This window comes from Euleptes europaea, chromosome 6 (genome assembly GCF_029931775.1).
Source record: "Euleptes europaea isolate rEulEur1 chromosome 6, rEulEur1.hap1, whole genome shotgun sequence".
Taxonomy (NCBI): domain Eukaryota; kingdom Metazoa; phylum Chordata; class Lepidosauria; order Squamata; family Sphaerodactylidae; genus Euleptes; species Euleptes europaea.
The window spans coordinates 63540701-63563631 of record NC_079317.1 but is presented as its reverse complement, the minus strand read 5'-3'; the positions used below and the strand labels follow the sequence as shown (position 1 = coordinate 63563631).

At 42.2% G+C, this 22931-nt stretch overlaps 2 protein-coding genes across 4 annotated transcripts in view; both read left to right on the top strand.

Moving 5' to 3' along the window:
- The first annotated feature begins 3 nt into the window (after nucleotides 1-3).
- On the top strand, nucleotides 4-16689 carry API5 (apoptosis inhibitor 5). Its single transcript, XM_056851638.1, has 14 exons — nucleotides 4-91; nucleotides 2676-2837; nucleotides 3598-3691; nucleotides 5875-5940; nucleotides 6322-6473; nucleotides 9246-9452; nucleotides 9598-9702; nucleotides 10097-10186; nucleotides 10704-10885; nucleotides 12348-12441; nucleotides 13205-13261; nucleotides 14581-14657; nucleotides 15166-15302; nucleotides 16365-16689. Exons 1-14 carry the CDS (start codon nucleotides 23-25, stop codon nucleotides 16439-16441), a joined length of 1569 nt encoding a protein of 522 aa, XP_056707616.1. The 5' UTR covers nucleotides 4-22; the 3' UTR covers nucleotides 16442-16689.
- A 5123-nt stretch (nucleotides 16690-21812) lies between these two features.
- Nucleotides 21813-22931, top strand: part of TTC17 (tetratricopeptide repeat domain 17) — an 86081-nt gene continuing 84962 nt past the window's right edge. For all 3 annotated transcript variants that reach the window (XM_056850789.1, XM_056850788.1, XM_056850787.1), the window contains exon 1: nucleotides 21813-22037. In XM_056850789.1, the coding sequence (XP_056706767.1) occupies nucleotides 21813-22037 (225 nt within the window). The remainder of the gene's footprint in view (nucleotides 22038-22931) is intronic.

Here is a 22931-nt window from a genome sequence, read left to right as displayed (position 1 = left end):
CCGCCGCCGCAGTAACGGGACGATGCCTACCGTGGAGGAGCTGTACCGTAACTACGGCATCTTGGCCGACGCCAAGGAGACCGCGGGGCAGGTGGGGCCCGGCGCGGCGAGGAGGGAAGGCGGGCGGGCTGCGCGCGGGGGGCTGAGGCCTATCCCGGGAGAGGGATCCCCGGCGAGGGGACGCGCCGCCTCGGCCGTCGCTTCGGGGGAGAGAATCGGTTGGAGCGGGGGGGGGGGTCGAGTCAGGCCGAGGGTGGCGGGCCGGGAGGGTCTTAAAGGCGCCTCCTCGGCCCCCGAGCGGCTGCTCTGGCCAAGCAGCGGCTGCGGTTTATCCGCCCGCCCCGGTGGGAACGCGTTCACGACGGCGGCGGCTGGGATGGAGGTTCTTTTTTAAAAATATATAATTTTTATTGATTTTCCCAATATATGAACCACAATTTGACAACAATTAAAAAAAATAAATCATAAAAGTAAAGAGAAACCCATAGATTGTTGTTGGAAACATAAATTAATTAACTAATGTATTGACTTCCCCACCACTTCCTTCTACCTCAAAATAAAATTGTATACTCTATCGTTTGTATTTTCTGATCCTAATATTATCATTATCATCCAAATTGCCTTTAAATACTTTATAATATATCTAATTTTTTTTCTTTCAACCGATTATAAAGATACTACATTATGGGTCGGATCAAAGAATAGCCTTCCATTTTGCCCATGTGCATTTCTTGTTCACAGTAATTCTTCCAAACCTCCCATTCTCCCATAAATTGCACATTGTCTTTTTGGTTAATCGTTGCAGTTAATTTCGCCATCTCCACCAGTTCTAGCATTTTTAATATCCAATCTTGGGATGGAGGGTCTTGAGGTCGTTTCAGCTGGGGTTCATCGCCCCCTCGGGCCTAATCCGGGCTGCAGGCGTCAGCGGGAGAAGCCGGCCTCGCTAATAGGCACCCCCTTAGAAAGATGGCGGAAAGCCTTTTGCTGGTCCCCCATGTTATATATATATATAACATTAAACAAAACAAACAAATACAAACAAATACAATAATAATAAAAAATAAGAAATAAAAAGAAAATACAAAAGAGTATCAATCATATGCTCTTATTAATATATTCATAGTTACAAAATTGTAAAATTCAGAAAACAAAAAATACCCTTTTGACCCTCCACCCACCTTAAAAAGTGACCCATCACCAGACTTCCGAAGAAGTGTCTTAACAGTATAATAAAAAAGTAATAAAATATATAATAAACAATATAATAAAAAAGTAATAAAACTTGTTTCTATAACTCACTAAGCAGGTCCCCCGGTTTTGATTAAGATAGGCGTGAGAGGTGAAATGAGGTGCTGGGCTAGGGCGCGACAATTATGGGCTACGGTCTGCAGAGTGAGGTTCTTGTTTTGTCCGTAAGCAACCTGCATATCGCGTAGATGAATTTAGCATAACCTCTATGATGTGTTAACAACAAAAGTAACGCATCACCTTTTTTAAATGGCTGACCAAAATATCTTCTGTTTTTGAGTTCCCTGGAAATCATGTGCACAGTGTTTTGTGTATTGATTGCTCCTAATAAAATGTTCTTTTTGCATTTGGGTTTTCCAGTATAGCAATGTCCTCTACAACACACATCTGGTTTGCTGGTTATTTACATTACATACCTTTTAAAGACCATCACCCACTTGTCGTCTGAACTAATAAATCTAGAATTCTGCCACCTTAGTCTGTCCAGCTCATGTCCGCATACTGTGTAGTATGGCTTTCAATGCCTAAATTAGCCATATTAAGCGGAATTAAAATATTCCCATAGAGATTTATGGTACATGTGCCTTCTAGCATCTTTGCTGAAAGGGATACTGACTTATTCCAGACCCACTGTGCATTGCATTGTAACCACAGAGCCCCAGGTGCCTTCCCTTGCAATCATATTGCATTTGCTACCTAACGTGAGCCTGTACTTTTGATGAAGTTGACTGTTGCTGTGTGAATGTCCAGAAGATTCCTTCACCCTGCTGGCACCACCCGCAAAGGCTCAGGCAACCTTTTCATTTACTACTGTATGTTTCCTTTACCTTAAAAGAAAGTTTAATGCATCAGACTGCAATTTATATAATGTATTAAGGTGGTTATTCTTAAATCTCGGTGGCAAGTAGTGAGATATTTGAAAGCAAATATAAAATATCTTTTTAAAACTAAGATTGGTTTTAGAAACTAAAAAGAGGAACTTGCTGAACCTTAAGTTCTTTAATGGATAAAGCCTGATCCTCCAAAAGCTAGCACAAACATGATGATCTTGTGATGCTTAAAAAAGATGTTTGGTCTTTGGGCTTCTAAAGGCAGTTCTGTAGTTGCAGACCAAATACAAAAAGCACCTTTTACATTTTAATTTCCAGGGGTGAAACAGCAACTTTAGAGGTGATTTTGTGCCATGTATGTTGAGCCAAATATTTTAAGTGGTAAATATTTAAGTGGTAAAATGATGGAGTCATAAGGGGTTTTCTAATGTGTGGTAACGCTTTCTTGTCACTAAATATTTCACTATCAGAAATGAATATTTATGCAACTCTTTCCATCTACAGTGGTTAGCTTTTCAGCATGGATTTGAAAGCCTTGCCCTTAAGAGCCATTGCCAATCCTCTTCATTTTGTATAATTCATCTTCTCTTCTAGCACAAAGATGCTTACCAGGTGATCTTGGATGGTGTCAAGGGTGGTGCCAAGGAGAAGAGACTTGCTGCACAGTTCATTCCGAAGTTCTTCAAACATTTCCCTGAGCTGGCAGATTCAGCTATCAATGCCCAGTTGGACCTTTGCGAGGACGAAGATGTTTCTGTAAGTATTTTTGTCCTGACCCTAATTTATTTATTCTCTTTTGCTTTTTACTCCTTTCTAAGAGATTAACATTAAGTAATTTGGGAAATAGAAAACTTTTCATGCCTAAACCAGGAGCATCATCTGTGCCATTTGAAGTTTGTTCCTGTGGGATTGGCACACTTCATAGTGAATACTCTTGGTTTGAACCGGTGCCCCCTCATGCTCATTTCAGTCCTGTCTAACGTTCCGTTTTACTAGTCAAAGATTTGGTCAGTTTGCTGGTCATGTATTTTTAAAGGATTCACTTTATTAGAACAAAGGCATACTTTAATCATCAAGTGGTTTGTTCCTTTGCTAATTACAAACACAAATTGACTACTGTGAAGCAACGAAATTAACTTTAAAAGACATGTTGAATTTTTATATCTCAGTGAGATGCTAGATAATTTTCAAGAAGTGTAGAAATTACAAATTACTGCTAACAAGTGCAATTCATACAGATATCAAGTAAAATTTCACCAGCTTTTTTAAAAAAAGTTTTTTTAAAGCAGCGTAGCTAAGCAGGGGACGGCAATTGTTTGGTGATGTCTACAGTTGTTGGCCACTAGGAAACCTTTTGTTATGCTGCTATATCTGTTCCTGCTAATAAAAATACTTGAGTCAATAAGTAACTGAATTTTCTCCAAAGTTCTATTGAGAGCTGGTAGAGAGTAAAACATGTATCGAAGGATTTTAATTAACTTCTTCAATTGACTAGTATATATATATTTGTATATAGATCAGACGCCAAGCAATCAAGGAGTTGCCTCAGTTTGCTACAGGGGACAACCTTCCTAGAGTGGCAGACATACTCACTCAACTTCTGCAGTCAGGTAAGAGAGAATGGTGTTTGCATTTGTATACAGTTTGTACGTTGTAAACAAAGTGAATGCTTATTGCATTTTTTGCTTTCATCTTCTTGTTGTTTCTAATCAGTGTTTACCTATTATATTCTAAAAGATATTTTTCCCCTTAACTTTTGCCGGGGAAGGCACCAGGTCCTGACGGTATCACAGCTAAATATTACAAATGCTTCATAGAACAGGTTACATCCCCATTACAAACAATAATGAATGAAATACTAACCACTAAAATCATCCCAGATTCCTGGCAAGAAGCATTTATTACACTTATCCCAAAGGAAGGTAACGATTTGACCTTGCCATCTAGTGCAGCTAGTTTGATTCATAAAGACCAAAGCAGCTTCATGCCAAAAAGACACATTAGAGAGAACATAAGATCTGTACTTAATGCAAGAGAGGTGGTTCGGCGCCAGGCTGAGAAATTTGCATTCATCTTTGTTGATGCCGAAAAGGCGTTCGACAATATCTCACGGGAATTCATGACTCAGGTCCTCTGAAGTTTTATTGGAAAAGGCATTTAGATTGACTATGACCAGAAAAAGGGAATATATCTGTAACTCAATTAGGATGTTAGGAAAAGTGGGGGTTTGCCTTCCCCCTTCCCCTTCTTTTTATTTTTTATTTTTTTGTCTTTTCTTTGTATTACCATTTATATGTAAAATTAATAAAACTTGTTAAAAAAACTTTTGCTATTGTCTATATTAGATTCTTTCGTGCTCTTAATTTCCTGGTGAATTGAAAATATACCTTGTGCAGAGAGTTAGTAGCCTACATGTTTCAAAAGATTCATATTGATCTTATGGCAGAAGTATATAGGGCACTCTGTACAAAAGTGCTGTGTTGCAGTAATGCAACATACAGTCACAGGCTATGCAGCACCATTTGCCATATTCCCTGCCCCAACTGATGGCAGCAGCTGTCACTGATGCTGCTGTGTCAGTATTGAAGAAGGTCTTTTGCAAAAATGCTGGTATGTATCTTACCTTAGGCTGGAAAATTGAACCACTTCCATTTCCAGGTTGATAATGTTAATGCAATTAAGAAAGTCCATAAAAAGACCTGATCTTAGGGACAAATGGTTTTTAAAAATGATCTATGTGCGTTGTTAGGCATTCTGAAACAGAGCCACAGCCTGAGACCATTGGTTTACCTGGTACCAGAAACATTTTTAAATATATTTTTGGTAAAAGATAAAATTGAGGCACTCTGTTTTCACGTATAAAAGGAAAATGTGTGGATTTACTGCTACAGCCCTCAAGTATTGTTTCATCCAAAATGTTGGCAGTCTTTTAAAAATTATGAACATAGGATCAACTATATGTCTTTTATAATGTGAAGCGTTATTTAATTGTGGGCTTCCTTAATATAATGCTTTATATCCCACACCACCATTGCTACTCCCTTATCAGCTGGCTTGAAAATCACATCCAAACGTGTGATGAATGGTCTCAAAGCCAATTTTTCAGATTTATTCATATTATGCCATAATGCAATATCTGTATTTTGAGGCCCTATACATCCTCAAGGTCTGCATCTTAAAAGGAACCTGGACTTGTTAAATATGATGCTGAGTGAACTGATGGAGTAAGACCCTCGATTTGCATCAAAGCAGCTAAAGTGTGGGCAGATGTATATAGTTTCTAGTCAGTGCTATCTTGGTGTTATATATATTTTATGATATAGCCACAAAATATAAATGTTAACTCTGAATTAAACAAAATAAGAAACTACATTTGTAGAAAGGAAAAACAAATACAGTCTGCTGAAATTATTTTCTCTTTATTGTGTTTGTGTTGCCATGGCAACTGCCTCCTGGTTTTTGGGCAGATATTTTGTTACATTCCTTAATTCTTGGAATAATTTCTTAATATGAAAGGTTCTTCTAATATTTGATAGAAGTTGCAGTTAGCCATGTTGACATGTTGGGGGGGGGGGGAATCCAAATCCAGCAGTATGCTACATTTTATTAGTTAAAAAGTCACCATTCACAAAGCTTCCTCACTACTTTGTGAAGTATTATTTGTCTTAATAAAAGGAATTACCACTGCTATTACACTTGAATCTTTCTGTTTCCTGACTTCTGGTTCTTGGCTTTATTCAGGGCTTATAAAGTATGTAAAGATTCATGATTGTCACTATTCTTGTTTCCCCAGATGATTCTGCTGAATTTAATTTGGTCAATAACGCATTGCTGAGCATATTTAAGATGGATGCTAAAGGTAAAATACACATTTTTATATCCTTAACACAACTTAGAACTTTAAATGCTTCCTAGATCCCGTTGACAAAAGATTTAATACTTTTCATAGGACAGGATAGAACAGATTGGTAAATTGAGGTGACTATCCATGCTGTTTGTGACAAGCATTTTGGAATACATTTTGAAGGCATCACGAATACAAAGTTCAGTGCTGTAATTGTTATTCAGGGGTATATTGCAGATTTACTTGTCCACTTCAGTGTTTCTATTAACATGGTGTAGGACAGTGTAAGGGATTTTGAAGGTATTATTTCTAACATTTCTAAGGGGTTTCTCTACAGTATTATTTCTTTCAGTTGCAAGGTAGGTTGTATAATTTGACCTCTTTTGGCCTTTTTAGGAACACTGGGTGGCTTATTCAGTCAGATTCTTCAGGGAGAGGATATTGTGCGTGAGCGAGCGATCAAATTTCTCTCCACAAAACTCAAAACACTGCCCGAAGAGATATTAACAAAAGAAATAGAGGAGTACATATTAACCGAATCAAAGAAAGTGAGTATATCAATTGTGATTTTTTTTCCAATGCAAAAGTCATGCATTTCTATAATAACTTTCACATAGATGAAACCCTGCATGTTTAAAGCTTTCCCTGCCCCTAGTAGTCTGGGAGTCTTTTCTGGTCCGAATATGTTATCACATATTTTGACATAATTGCATTACATCAAATGAAAGAAGCTAATCTCAGCAGCTGTCAGCAACCCTGTGTGACACAGAAAATAGCATTGGGTTTGGATGTGGATGGCTAATGTGTAGATAGATGTCTGCTGGGAAATGAAGCCTACTGACTAGCCTCAAGCAAATCACTCTGGCAGCTTGACCCTTGTCACATGGAATCCTTGAGGCTAAGCCAAGATTGTACAACATTTTGTACACTAAAATGCAGTAGAAATTTTAAAAATGCAAATAAATACCGTATTTTCCGGCGTATAAGACGACTTTTTAACCCCGGAAAATCCTCTCAAAAGTCGGGGGTCGTCTTATATGCCGGATGTATGAGGGCGGGTGCTGAATTCCGAGCCGGACTGGAGAATGCTGAGGCAGGGTTGAGACTCCGAGGCCTTGCCAGCCTGCATGCTGGCTGCGCCGCCAGCTTAGTGGGCCCCTGTGTGCCTGGCCGGGTTCATGTAGGAAGGAACCTGGGACCTTCTGCAAGCGGGTGGGTGCCTTTGTGTGTGTACGGGGGAGGGGCATGAACCGGGAACTAACCTGGGACCTTTTGTAAGCCGGTGCGTGCCTTTGTGTTTGCGGGGAGGGGGGACCGGGAAGGAACTTAGGGCCTTTTGCAAGCAGGTGCGTGCCTGTGTGTGTGTGTGTGCGCGCAGGGGAGGGGGGGAACCGGGAAGGATTCCATGTTCCTTCTCGGCTCCCCCCCTCCCCTGCACACACACACGCACGCACCCGCTTGCAGAAGGTCCCAGGTTCCTTCCGAGTGGTGGGGGGGAGGGAGAAAGACGCTTCCCCCAAGGCTGCCCCTACAGCCGCAGTGTGCAGGAACGTCGCGGCACACTTCAAAAACCCCTTTCACTGCCTCAGCTGTTCCTGCACGCCGCCGCGGCGTGCGCAACCGGGCTTCACCCTTCCCGCCTCCCTACCCCGCCCCCAGAGTCGCCTAATCGCCTCCCGTGCGGATATTCCGCCGCCGGGAGCTGCTTGGCTTCTTCCCTTCTTCCCCCCTCTCTCTTGCCACTCAACAGCTGACAGGCGGTGAGGGGGGGGTAGAAGAAGAAGCCAGCTGCTCCCGGGAGCCGATTAGGCACTCTGGGGGTGGGGTGGGGCGGGGTGGGGAGGCGGGAAAGTTGAAGTCCAGTTGCGCGGGGTTGCGCGTGCCGCCAGGTGTGTGTGTGTGTGAAGGCTTTTCTCTCTTTTCTTCCTTTTTCTGTCACTCCTTTCTCTCCCTTTCTTTCTCCCTCTTTTTCTGTCTCTTTCTTGGTCTGTCACACTCTGTCCTTTTCTTTTTCTCTGTCCTTTTCTTTCTCCCCCATCCATCTCTCTCTCTCTCTCTCTCTCTCTCTCTCTCTCTCTCTCTCTCTCTCTCTCTCTCTCTCTCTCTCTCTCTCTCTCTCTCTCTCTCTCTCTCTCTCTCTCTCTCTCTCTCTCTCTCTCTCTCTCTCTCTCTCTCTCTCTTTCTTTCTTTCTTTCTTTCTTTCCCTCTCTTTCTCCCTCCCTCCCTCCTTCCTTCCTTCTTTCATTTATGCATGGGAGGTTTTGTCTTGGATTTGCCACTCTACAGACTAGATGCACATTTTCCCAATCTGAATTCTCAAAACTCAACAATAAATCCCATGCAGAGTTTTGAGAATTCAAATGGGAAAAATGTGCATCTAGAGAGTAGCAAATCCAAGGCAAAACCTCCCATGCATAAATGGCCTTTCTTTCTTTCTTTCTTTCTTTCTTTCTTTCTTTCTTTCTTTCTTTCTTTCTTTCTTTCTTTCTTTCTTTCTTTCTTTCTTTCTTTCTTTCTTTCTTCCACCCCAAAAACCTCCCTAGCGTCGACCCCCCCCGACCCCCCACCCCCCGCTGGGAGATCTACAACTGGTATGGCATTGGTATGGCCCCCAATGATGTGATAAATATGCAAATTGCCCTTGGCAGAAAAAAGGTTCCCCACCCCTGCCATAGAGAAACTGCCTCTAGCAGTCGCAGCCGGGCAGATGATCACCCGTGCAAATCTCCTGCCGCAAAGAGTTTCTCTGACACCATAGGGGTGGGACCTTCTGCACGCTGAGCGGGTGTTCTGCCATTGAGCCATGGCCTCTCCCCTATGGCGTCAGAGAAACTCTTTGGGGCAGGAAATTTTCACGGGTGATCATCTGCCCGGCTGCGACTGCTAGAGGCAGTTTCTCTACGGGCGCTTCTACCCACTCGCCTCGCTCTGGGCTCAGAACCCGGCCGGGGCAGAGCGCGATCTACACTTCCCAGCGTGCCTCGGTTTCTCTTCGGGCGCTTCTACCCACTCGCCTCGCTCTCGGCTCAGAACCCGGCCACCATTTAACTGTGCGTTGTGTGGAAAAAAAAAAAAAAACTTCTGTTTTGAATCTCTCCCCCTCCAGCTTGAGCAGATGGCCCCGCCTTCTAGTATTATGGGAGAGGGTAGTCTTATACGGCGAGTATATCCCAAACTATATTTTAGCTTGAAAAGTTGGGGGTCGTCTTATACGCCCAGTCGTCTTATACGCCGGAAAATACGGTACATGGGTGTTCTTAAAGTGGATCAGTATGGTTATACATTCTTCTCTGTTTTTCTCTCCTTTGTTTCTTTTTAAGGTGCTTGAGGATGTAACAGGCGAGGAATTTGTCTTGTTCATGAAGATACTATCCAGCTTAAAAAGCTTGCAAACAGTGAGTGGAAGACAGCAACTTGTTGAACTGGTGGCTGAACAAGCTGATCTGGAACAGACTTTCAATCCATCTGACCCTGACTGTGTGGATAGACTGTTGCAGTGTACTCGTCAAGCAGTCCCACTTTTCTCTGTAAGTGTTTTCTCTAACTGACATGTTAACCATGTCTTATTGTCGTTCCTTAATTTAATTCTAGCTGATAGAGAATGAAAGATTGGTGCTGTGTGTGGAAATCAGAGAAAATGTTACATTGAGTGTTGTTTTGCTTATTCTGTAGAAAAATGTTCACTCCACAAGATTTGTCACTTACTTCTGTGAGCATGTGCTGCCAAATTTGAGTTCTCTGACCACTCCAGTTGAAGGCCTCGATATCCAGTTAGAGGTAAGATAATCTAGTAACAACTAACAGCTCGACATGAGTCAAAAAAGTGTTGGATGGAGGCAAAAGGAAATTAGTCACTGTTTATGACTACTGATAGGTTAATTCTGAGCATATGAAAATCTTGTCTTATTTTGTGCTTGTTTAAAGTTTTATACCTTCGTAACCTTAAAGTTGTACAGACAAAATTAAACAGATCTAATTTAAGTGTGGCAAGTTACAAAGTACTCCACACCAGTCTTTGAAAAATCACCATCTTCAGCCTCTTTGCCACAGTTATTTGATTTTATTTGTGACGTTATTACATTATGGGACAAGCCATTCTTATTATTGCTAGGCAGCTCTTGTAAAAAATGTAATGCTGTGAAGTTTCAAATTGTTGTTGGTTTTTCCCTAGGTACTGAAACTGCTTGCTGAAATGAGTTCCTTCTGTGGAGACATGGAAAAACTAGAATCAAATTTAAAGAAGCTTTTTGATAAATTACTGGTAAGATGATGGTCCAGTCTTAGTGAAATAAAACATAATTCCAGTGGCATTTTAAAGACATAAAAATCGTTCTTTCCGCATGAGCTTTGAGTCAGAGCTATTTCTTCAGATGCAGTGAGAGGTATGTTGGTAGTACCTCAAGAATCAAATGATGATTTGGGCATTGACAGAAAGCTCCATTGTAACTAGCCATAGTTTATAAGGATCCCATTTTAATAGTTTACATTGTCCTAATGTTCCTATGTGAAGTACAATCCCTAAATACCATACACAGTCTCGATAGAAGTGTTAAAGTGCTTGAAGATTGGTTCTCCATGGGTAGTATTAACACTCAATAGATGCTTGTTCAGTGGCAGCTATAATGTAATAAGAGGAATTGCTTAGTAAGTTATATTAGTGGGAAATACGTACACTCTCTGAAGTTACAAGTAAAGAATATGTAATTGGGGCAAGGATACTAATGGATAGTTAATAGATGGAGTGATTCTTTGTGATCCTTTTGGTTTCTGTTTCTCAGGAGTATATGCCACTTCCTCCAGAAGAAGCAGAGAATGGAGAGAACGCTGGCAACGAAGAGCCAAAACTGCAGTTCAGTTACGTGGAGTGTTTACTATATAGTTTTCATCAGTTGGGCCGTAAACTTCCAGACTTCCTGACTGCCAAGCTGAACACAGAGAAAGTGAAAGACTTCAAAATCAGGTAGTATTTCAAAGCGTTTAAAATAATTGCTTTTGTAAATGCTTCACCAGAACATCAGTAATGGAGTCATGGTTGAAGCATCAGTGTAGAACCCTGCTGTCCTAATGGCAACTAGGTGGACTTCCTGAAAGGAAGTGATTAATCCTCATCTGTAATAGTTGGTCTTTCCAACTATTTATTGTTTATTGGAAGAAAGCTTTGCTTCTGCATATGAGAACCACTTTGCTTCTGCCCTATCACAAATAAGTAGAGTTAATGGAACATGGCTTTCTTAACATTCCACTCCCAAGACTGAAGTCTTAACTGTGGAATACTCTGGAGATGTGACAAAGCTTGAGACTTCCAGAAGTGGTATTGACTGTTGTGTTTTGGTTGGTTCTTGTTAATCAAGGATAAAGCAGTATATTATTATAATGTGTGTGTGTTCGCTGTCAAGTCACTGCTGACTTACGGCAACCCCGCAGGGTTATCAAGGCAGGAGATATTCAGAGATGGTTTGCCATTGCCTGCCTCTAAGTCACGCCCCAGGTATTCCTTGGAGGTGTCCCATCCAAATACATGCCACATTCAAGGCTGAGTGTGTGTGACTGGCCCAAGGTCACCCAGCAGGTTTCCATGGCAGAGTGGAGTTTTGAACCTGGGTTTCCCAGATCCAAGTCCAACACCTTAACCACTACACCACACTGGCTCCTGGAGAGTAACAGGGAAATTTCCAATGTCAGGGAGCAGAAAGCTGCTTGTCATCCCAGAAAAAAGTTGGGAGGCAGAGTTCTGAGCCCCCCCCCCCCCCGAGAGATATGAGCCAGACAATATTATGGACCACCTGACTTGGCACCAAGAGCCATTATGGCCCATATCACTGTTTTCAAGCTGTTTTCCCTGCTATGATAATAGCTTTTCTTAACCTGTTTGTAAAGATTTTTTTAAAATTAAACCTCAAATAAATCTACCCTGCTTTTTATTTTCCATAAATTCAGTATTATTTAGGGTGTTCTGTACAACATATTTTACTACAGGTTGAATATCTCACATCTGGACAGCTTGGGTCCAGAAGTGGTCCATTGTTCGGATCTTTCCGGATTTTGAATCTGAAGTTTGACTGTGGCACGGGGGGAAGCTAAACTGAAGATTGGCCATGCTCACAGTGCAGTCTGACTCATAGCCACGCTGCCCAGCCTCTCCAGACTTTGGAAAGGCCGGGCAGTGTGACTGAGTCAGATTCACGCGGCCTGGCTGTGCTGTTCTGCCTGCAAAGCATCCTGTTTTCAGGTCAGTCTGGATTATGGGATGTCTGGATGCAAAATACTCAACCTGTAGTAGGGATTCAATTTCCTGCGAAACACCTCATGTGTGTTTAATTTGCCCCAATTACCTTTAAAAAGATCTGTACTGGAATGCTTATTTTGGTGTGCGTATGAGCTGTGTGGTCATTACTGACTTTTCAATTGTTCTGTTTTGTTAGACTACAATATTTTGCTCGAGGTCTGCAGGTTTATATCCGGCAGCTTCGTTTGGCGCTCCAAGGCAAAACAGGAGAAGCATTAAAAACAGAAGAGGTATGTAATGCTTTATTATGACGGTATTAGTGAGTTGGTGTATCGTAGTAGGTAAAAGAAAACTGTGATCCAGATCACTGGTTTAACTTTTTTCCCTGCCAGAAATGTAGGTGACCTTTAGTAAATTACAGTCTTATTCCCCATCTACTGTAAGGTAAGACTGGCTAACCTTACAGAACTGTGGTAAGTGTGAAATGTTTGAAATACTGAAAGTGCTTTGCAAGTATTGAGTAGGAATATGATCGGTATATATCTGATATTTCTGTAAAACTCATGTATTTACTTATCTTAGCTTCATCACTGCCAGAAGCTGTAAAAAGTCAAGACACGCACAGGAATTGGAAAGTTTTTACGGTTACCATGACCAAAGTACTACTACTGATTAGTTGTGGCTATTAACATGTTACCCCAGGCAGAGCCAGTATTGCACAAATGTTGGACTTGGACTGGAGACTTCTGTTTGGGTTTTACAGTGCCCTTAGACTCACTGAATGACCTAAAGCCAGGCACACACACTCAGTCTAACCTACCTTGCAGGGTTGTTTTGCAGCTGAAATAGATAGCTACCATTTATGCTGCTTTGAGATTTTTTTAAAGGAATGGCAGGGTATAAATGTTAGTAGGATGTAGTTTATGATTACACTGGACATCAAATTACAGTTAGGTACAATGAAAAATAGCTGTCTTCAAATGCTGAAAAGTTTTCAATTTGTATAGACTTGAAAATCATTGCAGCTGAAATACTGTGTGTTCTTTCTCACAGAACAAAATTAAAGTGGTTGCATTGAAAATTACAAATAACATCAATGTGTTGATCAAGGTAAGTACTGCTGTTCTTCATACAGGATCTGTTAAATATTTGAGGACGTGCTAGTCATAAAACAATTTATGACCAGTCTAATCCAGACTAGCAGTATATTCCTACTACTTCGAAGAAAATTTGAATCAATATAATTGTACCAAAAATGGATGGAATTTAGTCTCTCTTTGCATTGATATATTCAGGCATTATACTAAATCTGTGAAAAATGTCGTGAATATTCTTGTATCCCCAGAAGCAGTACCGGGAAAGAATAGGGATTCCATACAATTTCATGAGCTGTAGCTAGGGAGAAAGGTGCATTACTTTTGGTCTTCAAGCAAATAATGTCAAATTCAGAATACTGTCATTTCTGTTTATATAACTGTGAACGTGTTGGGTTCTCTCCCCCCCCCCTTCGACCAACATTACTAGAGATAGCAAATAAAGCCCTTCTGGAATCATTTGTAATTTCTTATGTTAGTTGTGACTAAAATCAGTAGAGCTTTGTGCTAATCTATTCCAGGAAGCATTAGTTAGTACAGCCTACTCATATTTGAGTGTATAAAACTATTTTTTTTAATAAAGGCCTTTTCAGGAAATCTTTCATGATCCAAAAAACTTACCAACAAAAAATTGTAAAGTAGTAAACAGAATGTTGCAGCTTGACCAAGAAAACATGGATTCAGATCCTCCCTCATGGCATTCAATGTTCCCTACTCTATTTTTAACCTCAAAATAATCCTGTGAGGTATGGCTGGACGGAATCCTACCTCGCAGGGTTGTTGTGAAGATACAATAGAAGAAAATGGTGTAAGCTGCTGTGGGTCCCAATTGTGGAGAACGGCAGGGTATAAATGAAGTAAATAAATAATATAGCTGAAGATAGGGAGCAGATAAAAGGTTAGTTGTTAGATGGGCAGGAGAAAAGGAAGCAGGGAAAGGGGAGAGGATATGGGGGCTGCTAGGGGAAGAAAAGAAATAGTGTGAGAAGGGGAATACAGGGGAAAGTGCACTCCCCCCTCAAGTCTTTGTGGGATCCCTATCATGCCACTGGGCTGATGGCTAGAACTGTGCAACTCAGCCATAGTTTTCCCGGATACAGGCTGCTGGGGGAGTGAAAGTTGATGATGATGTGGACAGATAAAGGTAGATTGGTTAGTGAGTAGGAAAGAGAGGAGAAAGCAGGAAAAGAGGGGCTATAGGGGCTTTCAGGAAAGAGAGTGGAAATAGTGGGGGAAGAGAAATGAGATGCCTTGCAGAATCCCCGGTTGTAGATTATAAAATGCTGCTGACATCAATTTAATGTCAGAATGAAATATTTCTGATTTTGCCTCTAGGATCTCTTCCACATTCCCCCTTCATACAAGAGTACAGTTACACTTTCTTGGAAGCCTGTGCAAAAGTCTGATGCTGGGTAAGTTATTAACTGAAGACCTTGAGTTAGTTCTGCACTGGAACTTTATGCCAGGTTTATGGAGTCAAGTTCTTGGTGCCCAGAAATAATTTAAGTTACAATTAAGCTGTAACTTACTATTGTACACTATTGTACACACTATTGTAACTTACTATTGTAAACAATCCTGTGTTTCTTGATGATTCCAGTGTGTTGATCCAACAGAATGAGAGAGGTAAAATAGAGAATATGTTTTAGTCAAATAGTAGTTCTTGAAATGCTGCAATCGTATGTGTGATGCTGTGTCTCTGGAGAGATCCATAAACACAAAGCATTCCCATGTGTAAGTGGGGGAAGTGCTGTACAGAGGGACATTTGGGGCTGGTGTGGTGTGTGGTTTTTTTTTTAAGGAAGTCACACTATGCAGGTAAAAATCCTTTCACCTGCAGTAACACTCTCAAGTGCACCAAAGTCTATATTTGTCTAGAGATTCTCCAGTATCTTGATATGAACTATGTTTTCTTGGAAGACAAAAAAGAGCCAGTGATGACGCAGCTCCAGATTTACCAGCGAAGAAAGCTCCAGCAGGACCAAAAAGGGATGCCAGGCAGATATACAATCCACCCAGTGGCAAATACAGTAGTAACCTTGGCAACTTTTCTTATGGTAAGTAAGGGTTGTATCCATGAGAGAGAGAGGTTGTCAGTCTTAAATATGATTCTCTCTTGTGCTGGGAGATAACAGGTTCTGTGCACTAAATATTTTTGTTTAAGTATTTCTATCCTGCCTTTCTTTCTGAAGGGGTTCAAAGCAGCTCACAACAACAAACTACAAGTAAACTAAAACAAGATGCTAGTCATTTATTTTCTTGCTAGTTTATCTGAGATATGGAACCAGCATGATTTTGCTTTAAATGTCTCATGAATATTACCAAGAAATGTTCTGTCTCATATTAGATTTCTTCCTTCCATCATGTCTGACATGTTTACGCCTATGAAAAAATATAGGTTTGACTTGGATAGCCCCAGACTAGCCTGATCTTGTCAGATTTCAGAAACTAAGCAGGGTAGGCTCTAGTTAGAATTGGATGGGCAACCTCCAAGAACTACCAGGGTCGTGATGGCAATGACAAACCACCTCCGAACATCTCTTGTCTTCAAAACCCTATGGAGTCGCCATACGTCACCTATGACTTGACGGCGCGTGCATACACACACAAACACATGGAGTAACGTGAGTTATCTCAGTAAGATTTTAAACATGAACACATGAAGTTGCCTTATACTGAATCAGACCATTAGTCTATCTAGCTTGTTGTTTACTGTGATTGGCAGCAGCACTGATTTCAGGGCATACAGTGTTTTCTCCAATATCTTTTACCTGACATCCTTTATGTGGAGATGCCAGGGATTGGACCTGGGATGTTGGGCATGTAATCCAGACCTGAGTTCGATCCCTACGGAAGTCAGTTTCAGGTAGCCGGCTCAAGGTTGACTCAGCCTTCCATCCTTCCGAGGTCAGTAAAATGAGTACCCAGCTTGCTGGGGGAAAAGGGAAGAAGATTGGAGAAGACACTGGCAAACCACCCCGTTAACAAAGTCTGCCTAGTAAATGTCGGGATTGCGGCTTTAGTTATTTATTTATTATTTCCATTTGTTACCCCACTCTTCCTGGCCAAACCTTTAAATAATAGATATGAGATAAAACTTTGTTTTTTTGCTGTTTCAGAACAGAGAGGTGGCTTTCGTGGTGGACGAGGGAGAGGATGGGGAGGACGTAATCGCAGTCGTGGAAGAATCTATTAAAAAATGCATTTTCCATGGCCATTGTGGCTAAAACATCTTTAAAGTTTGAAGGATTGACTGGAGCGCTGCATTGCTTGATGGACTGCCTTCTGCAAGAGACTGATATAAATGTTCTTATACCTTTGTATGTATGATCTACTTTTCTAACGGACTACAAACTCATCCACAGTGAAGCTACAACTGTATTTTTGGATGCTTAGCATCTGGCATTTTGGTTGTGTTTCTTTTTTTTAAGCATCTTCATGATCTGTTCAAGAAAAAGCATGAGTGTTCCAACTGAAACTTCTTCAGTACAGATGTTGCATTCATCATAAACATAGGTAATATACAGTGGACTCTATAGTGTAAACTACGTTCACGTGGTAAAATAATGGATGGAAATGTCATAACTGAAGTTGGTAGTTTTTCTTCAGAGAACGTTTATTTTTTGCAATAAGTGTGGACGAGTGATGTTGCAAAAACAAAGTAGTACAGGCTGCCAGTGGTGGCTTTGATTGTTGATAGAAATCTGTAATTTTTAAAGTGTGCAACATGGATACAGAAGACTCTGTGCTGTTATCAAAAGTCGGTCTATTTACTTATGTGGAGAATGTGGTGTTTACTTGAACACATCTTGCTCTTCTCCAGATAGCGTAATGTGTGTTTTGCAAACGGCATTTTTAATGTTCTCTATAAATGTATTTGTGTGCATGCATATATATATATAATATATGCATATGCCATAAAATTCTACTGAAAAATAATAAACATGCTAGAAACGCTGCCCCCAAAATGGTAACTCTGTGATGTGACAGCAATTCTTCCAAGGGCTGGGGAAGAGTAGTACTATTTTCTGTGAACTGAGAATTTAAATTGGCTTGCCTTTAGAAGTACTTTGACTTTTTAATAGTTGAATAGCCATGTTAAAAATGTTAAACATGGCATATTAGATTACACTGATATTCCAGCTATTCAGTTGCACTTGAATAGAAATTTAGGTAATCTTTATGAAACGGGGACCCTTATTTTAATGTTAGATGCCCTTAAACTATATTAAAGAGACTATAAACTATCAAAGTTTAATTATATTTTTAGTTTTCACCATGCTTCATTTCTTGTTACACTTTAACAGCCCATTCCTGGGGCGGGGGGACAAAACTCCATTGGAGCCAGTGTGACCCTGCACCAGTGTAGGTGCCACCTTATCACGAAATAAGGTGGTATCTACGCTGGCACTGGGGCAAACACGCTGGCATCAGAGCCCACAGCCCCCACCGCAGTCTTGCCAGCAGGGCTTTACCAAAAGCCCGCACTGGTGTGGGGGGGAGCATCCCTGGGGGTGGAGCTGCCTTTAGGCAGCTTCCACAGCCCTTTCACCCTGGGAATGCCCCCTTGAGCAGCGGCGGGGCTGCGCCACATTTTTGAGTGGCACAGACTCGCTGTTCGGGCATTTCTCCCATTTTTTTTCTTTTTAAATTTTAAAACAAGCCTTCTTTTCCTCCGCGGTGGTCAGGAAGCCTCTGAATCAAAGATCTACCCCCCCCCCGCCTTTAAGGATTGTGCTCAAAGAGTATCATAAAATGTAAATGTCAGTTAACAGGGAAAACCAATGCAGCAGAGACAAAGTACTCAAGTCCATGCTTTATTTAGATGACTGCAAGCTGCCCCATTTCTCTCCAGCATTTTAGTACCTGTATTGCAAACCAAACATCTGTATGTAAATGTATTCCCAACAAGTTTCATGTGTATTGTGAACAATTATAAATTGGACAAAGAGGACTTCACAATCTTTTTATTATTATTATTGCAGTCTTGTTTCCTCCAGCTAGCACAAGATTTTTCTGGGCAAGTGTTTAGGAAGATCAGGGGAAAAAGTTTCAGTAAGAAAAAAAAGTTGGCTGACTCCATAGTTGCTCATGCTGATGGGCAATTTTTGAATGACATGATTTCAAGTATGTGAAGAAACAGAGAAGTGACTAAATGAAAACATCTACATCTCATTATTTCTCTAGAAACTGGCCAGTTTAAAATACAAATTGGCCAAGAGGGATTTTTACACATTATCTCTCACTTCAGTATGTGGCATTTGACAATTACGGCAATTTGCAGCTTTTCCAAGAATTTCAAAGACTAATTTGTAAGAATGTGCAATCATTGCACACAGCTTTGTAGGTTTGTTTTGTTTGGCAGGACCCTCAGGTTTAAGTAGCCAAGGTGAATTCAGATTTTTTTTCCATCCAGAGATAATGTACAGATTGTCCTTAGAAATAGCTAATGTGTACTTTGTGTTGCAGAGGCAGCAAATTTGTTAGGTGATTCCCATTAAACCACTTCATTTTCTTTGTAAAAATTTCCTTTATGCCTTTGCAATAAATCCATTTTGAAATTTTGTTAGTGACATCGTTTTATTGGTTTTTAATAATAATTGGTAAAGGCATTCTGTATTTCATCAAATAAATGGACTATGGATTTTTGGAACAGATTTAATGGGGCTAATGCAAATGATTTTATTGATAGAGGTGATATGGTACACTAAAATGTGTTAAATGCATTTTATTTAGATTCAACAGCTTAGTTGGGTGCTCCTATTTGTACTTGGTTCTGTGGCTAGGAAATTGGAGATATGCCACTTTCAGTACTCAGTAAAAAAAAAATGTACGAATTAGGAAAAACAAAATGGAATGTCATAAGGAGCTTCATTCCTTATGGAATCTGCTGTTATTCTATTTTTTCCACCCAGCTATAGTACAGATAGGTGATCCAAATTGGTTGAGCATAAAGGCTTTATTTAAATATATAAACAAGGCAATACATATTAAATGAAAAGAACCATTATAAAACCACCCATAATGTAATAAAATATGAAATTAAGAGGAAAACCCATTAATATGGTAGAATACAATATGGAGAGTGAAAAACCAATAAACATGTGACTTGCAAAAATTTGCTGAAGGGCTACACAAAGCGATTTTCTTCATATTGGCAAAATGTAGAGCCACTGTATAATGTGTCATTTACCAAAAAGGAGTACCTTTTGTGATTTACATTTCTAGTAGTAATGTTGAGATCTGGATTTCATTCTCAGAAAGTTGCTTGCAGATCTCTTGAGCTCAAATTTAGACTGGAGATGGCTGCTGATACTGTGTTTTTTCCTGGCGAGATCTGGATGTGGGATCGCTGTTCATTCTTTAACTTTTGCTAAGCTGATTTTCATATTGTTTCAGACACTTGTTTGGACCACAGATGTCCTTGACATGATAAAAAGCATGTACCTATTGTCTGCATAGAACCTGGTTTAAGCATATGCACAGCATCTCATTTAAGCCCAATTTATACACGCAAGGGAATAAGGAGTTAGAATGCTAAGGTGCTAGAATGGGCTATTCCACTATACCTGAAGGTTCACATTTTTTAGTGCTCCCCACAAACAGAAATCAAGCACAAGCCGAGGGAGTATGTTCTCCCCCCTGCAGTACTAGTTTGCTATTTGCAGTTTCTCCTGCACATGCTAAACCAAGCTTGTGCCCGAGCAAGGTAGCTAACAGTACTGTGTAGCTGATTTGCATGGGTACAGCTCTTGAAACTTTGCACAGGTATAGGGTTTTTATTTTAAGAAAAAACGCTTTTGCTTCAGCTGCAGTTTAGTGGAAGACCTAGGGAAGGAGTTCTTATATGATGGCTAAATATCGTCTTTTTCTGAGGCATGTCCTCTGCTTCCAGTAAAACTAGTTGTGAAGGCTGGATTCTGGAGCAACTACAGCTACCTGTAGTCGGAAAAGGGGCTGCTAAAGGTAACCAAGCTATTTAGGCAAAGAAAGAGCAGGAGCGTTGACAAGATCTCCTGTAACATCAGCTGTACAACTAGTGCTGTGGTTATTTGTTTTTGAAATAATAGAATGTGTCGGTGTGCATCTATGAATGTAAACTGGCATGTGCAAATTTTGACTGTCTTCAGAGCTCTTGCCCCCCTCCCCTTCAGCTTTCTGTCTGTGGCCACCCAAAGTTCAATTAATGTTTCCAGTTAGTGCAACAGCCGCGAAAAAAATTGGAAGATGGGATCACTCTTGCGCAGGATCTGTCTTGCGCAGGGGAACGGGGAATCGGGCCATTTAGTAAAAATCCCGGTGAGCTGCTACCCTAAAGTACAACTCATTTCACAGCCCCCCCGCTCTGTGGTATATGGCCAGCGAGAAACAGCACCTCAGTCCCACTATCCTGAGTGTGGTGCAGCCGTTGAGGACAAGTGCAGCGACGCCCAGCTTAATCTTAAAGGCCCGGCCGCAGCAGGACTCAGTTTCTGACGTGGAAGCAGGTGGATTAGCAGTTATCCAGGACACACCACCAGAACTTGCTTTATAGAAAACATTGTTTAATTTACAGTGCACAGATACAAAAGACAAACCGTCACGTACACTCTCTCCACCAAACTTCCCAACACAGAGTTACAGTTACATACAGACCTTTACCTGAAACCAGACCTCCACCTGAAACCAATAAGGCCACCTATAGACCTGGCCACAGTATTACATCATCCTACTGCTTCAAACCGGTTAGTTACAGTTCACCCTAGAACCTGCAAGGCTGTTGCTGCCTCTTGCATCGTCCTAGATGCCTCTGATCTAGCTGCTACCTGTCAGCTGTCTATGTCAGATTATTATGGACAACTTGTTACTGACAGTTTTACCCTGCTAGTACAGATAGCGCACAATATGGCCAGCCCGGGCACCATGAGGGCGGCGGAGGAGCACAGCGGCATGTCTTTTTTTAAAAAAAAAAAATGTTTCCAAAAGTTTATTCTCTCATTTCTCCATCTTCCTCCTCCTCCACACCCTTTATATAAAGGACATTATTACAACTTAGGAACAGCCTTGTTCAGATCCTGCAAATCGAAGGCTGTGGCTTCCTTTATTGAGTCAGTCCACCTCTTGTTGGGTCTTTCTCTTTTCCTGCTGCCCTCCACTTTTCCTGGCATGACTGTCTCCAAGTGACCTGATCTCTATCGGCTGGAGATCAGCTGTAATAGCAGGAGGTCTCCAGCCGGTTACCTGGAGGTTGGCAACCCTAATTACGCCTTATCAGAACTTCTCCCAGATGCCCAGACAGTGCATCGTCAATCTATTCTTCCGTATCGGCAAGCTGCGTGTTCATGTAGCTGTCGACGGAGGCAAGCCCGCCTTTGCAGCGGCCCGTCTCGCTCGTCCAGCCAGCTCGTCCGTGTGGGGGAAACGCGCGGTCCTTCGGCGGATATACAAGCCGCAGCAGCTTCCGGCATCCCGCGAGCGACGCCCCCTTCGCCGCTTCCTTTCGCTTTCCCGCGGAGGGGCCGAGAAGAGCCCGCCTCCCTTGGACTCTCCGCTTCCCGGCCGCTTCTTCCCACCCGCCCTTCTCCAAAATGGCGGTTCCGGCAGTTCCGCTTCCGGGTGGCGCGGTCAGGCCGGGCTTGAGGAAGATGGCGGCGGCGGCGGCAGGAGGAGCGCCCAGGCGGGGTGGCCGGGAGCCGGCGCGTGCCCCCTTGGGCTGCATGCTGGGCTTCTGGCTGCTGCTGGGCTTGATGCCGCGGCCCGGCGCGGCCACCACCCATTGGGTGGTCACCGAGGACGGCAAGATACAGCAGCAGGTAAGGGAGGGGGCTCTTGGCGTCGCTGTGGAAACCGTCTCCATAGAAACATTCTCCCTCTCTCTCTTCCCCCCCCTTCTTCTGTAATGGTCTCTCTTTTCTAGGAGGCTCCATCGCCGTGTATCCAAAAGGGAGCGTCTGAGTAGCCTCATCCTCTCCCGTAGGGCGCGTCTTTCCTCTCTAGAGGAGGAGGCGTTGCCCTTTCTGTCTGGTGCCAGCGGTGGCCCTGCGAGACACAAACTTTCCCTCTTTCCTCTGGGCCTTTAAGCCCCGCAGCCCTCCTGAGACCCGTACTTTTTCTAAAGACCTGTAGTTTTTGTGTGTGTGTGTTTTTATCAGGGGCAGTATAGGAACCCAAAAGGCATGGCCGTATCCCCACACGCCTGATGGAGGGCTAAAGAGCAGGCTTCAGGAAGGGGTGCACCACCATGACCACATGAAGCTTCCTTGTACTGAATCAGACCCTTGGTCCATCCAAGTCAGCATTGCCTACTCAGACCGGCAGCGGCTCTCCAGGGTCTCGGGCTGATGTCTTTCACATCACCTACTTGCCTAGTCCCTTTAACTAGAGATGCCAGGGATTGAACCTGGGACCTTCTGCACGCTGAGCAGATGCTCTACCACTGTGCCACAGCCCCTCCCCATGCTGCTCCTTGCTGGACACACTGCCTGTGCCAGCCCTTGCCAGCTGGATGCCACCATGCTTCTCCTGAACTGAACTTGCTATAGGCTGGCAAGGTAAAATTGGACACTGCCATGCTCCTCCTTGCCAGCCCCGCTGCTCCTGAGACAGCAGGGCAAAATTGGGTTCAGCCATGCCCTTCCTCAGCGCCCTGATGTGCCTGGCACAGGGCGAAATCAGGTGTTGCACTGCTCCTCACTGGACGCACTGTG

What these genes read in the sequence shown, in the direction of transcription:
- API5 (XM_056851638.1), top strand. Translation starts at nt 23, where the DNA reads ATGCCTACCGTGGAGGAGCTGTACCGTAACTACGGCATCTTGGCCGAC. An exon ending in TATTAACCGAATCAAAGAAA is followed by an intron (nt 6,474 to 9,245) that starts GTGAGTATATCA and finishes TTTCTTTTTAAG; the next exon opens with GTGCTTGAGGATGTAACAGG. An exon ending in GTGCAAAAGTCTGATGCTGG is followed by an intron (nt 14,658 to 15,165) that starts GTAAGTTATTAA and finishes TTTTCTTGGAAG; the next exon opens with ACAAAAAAGAGCCAGTGATG.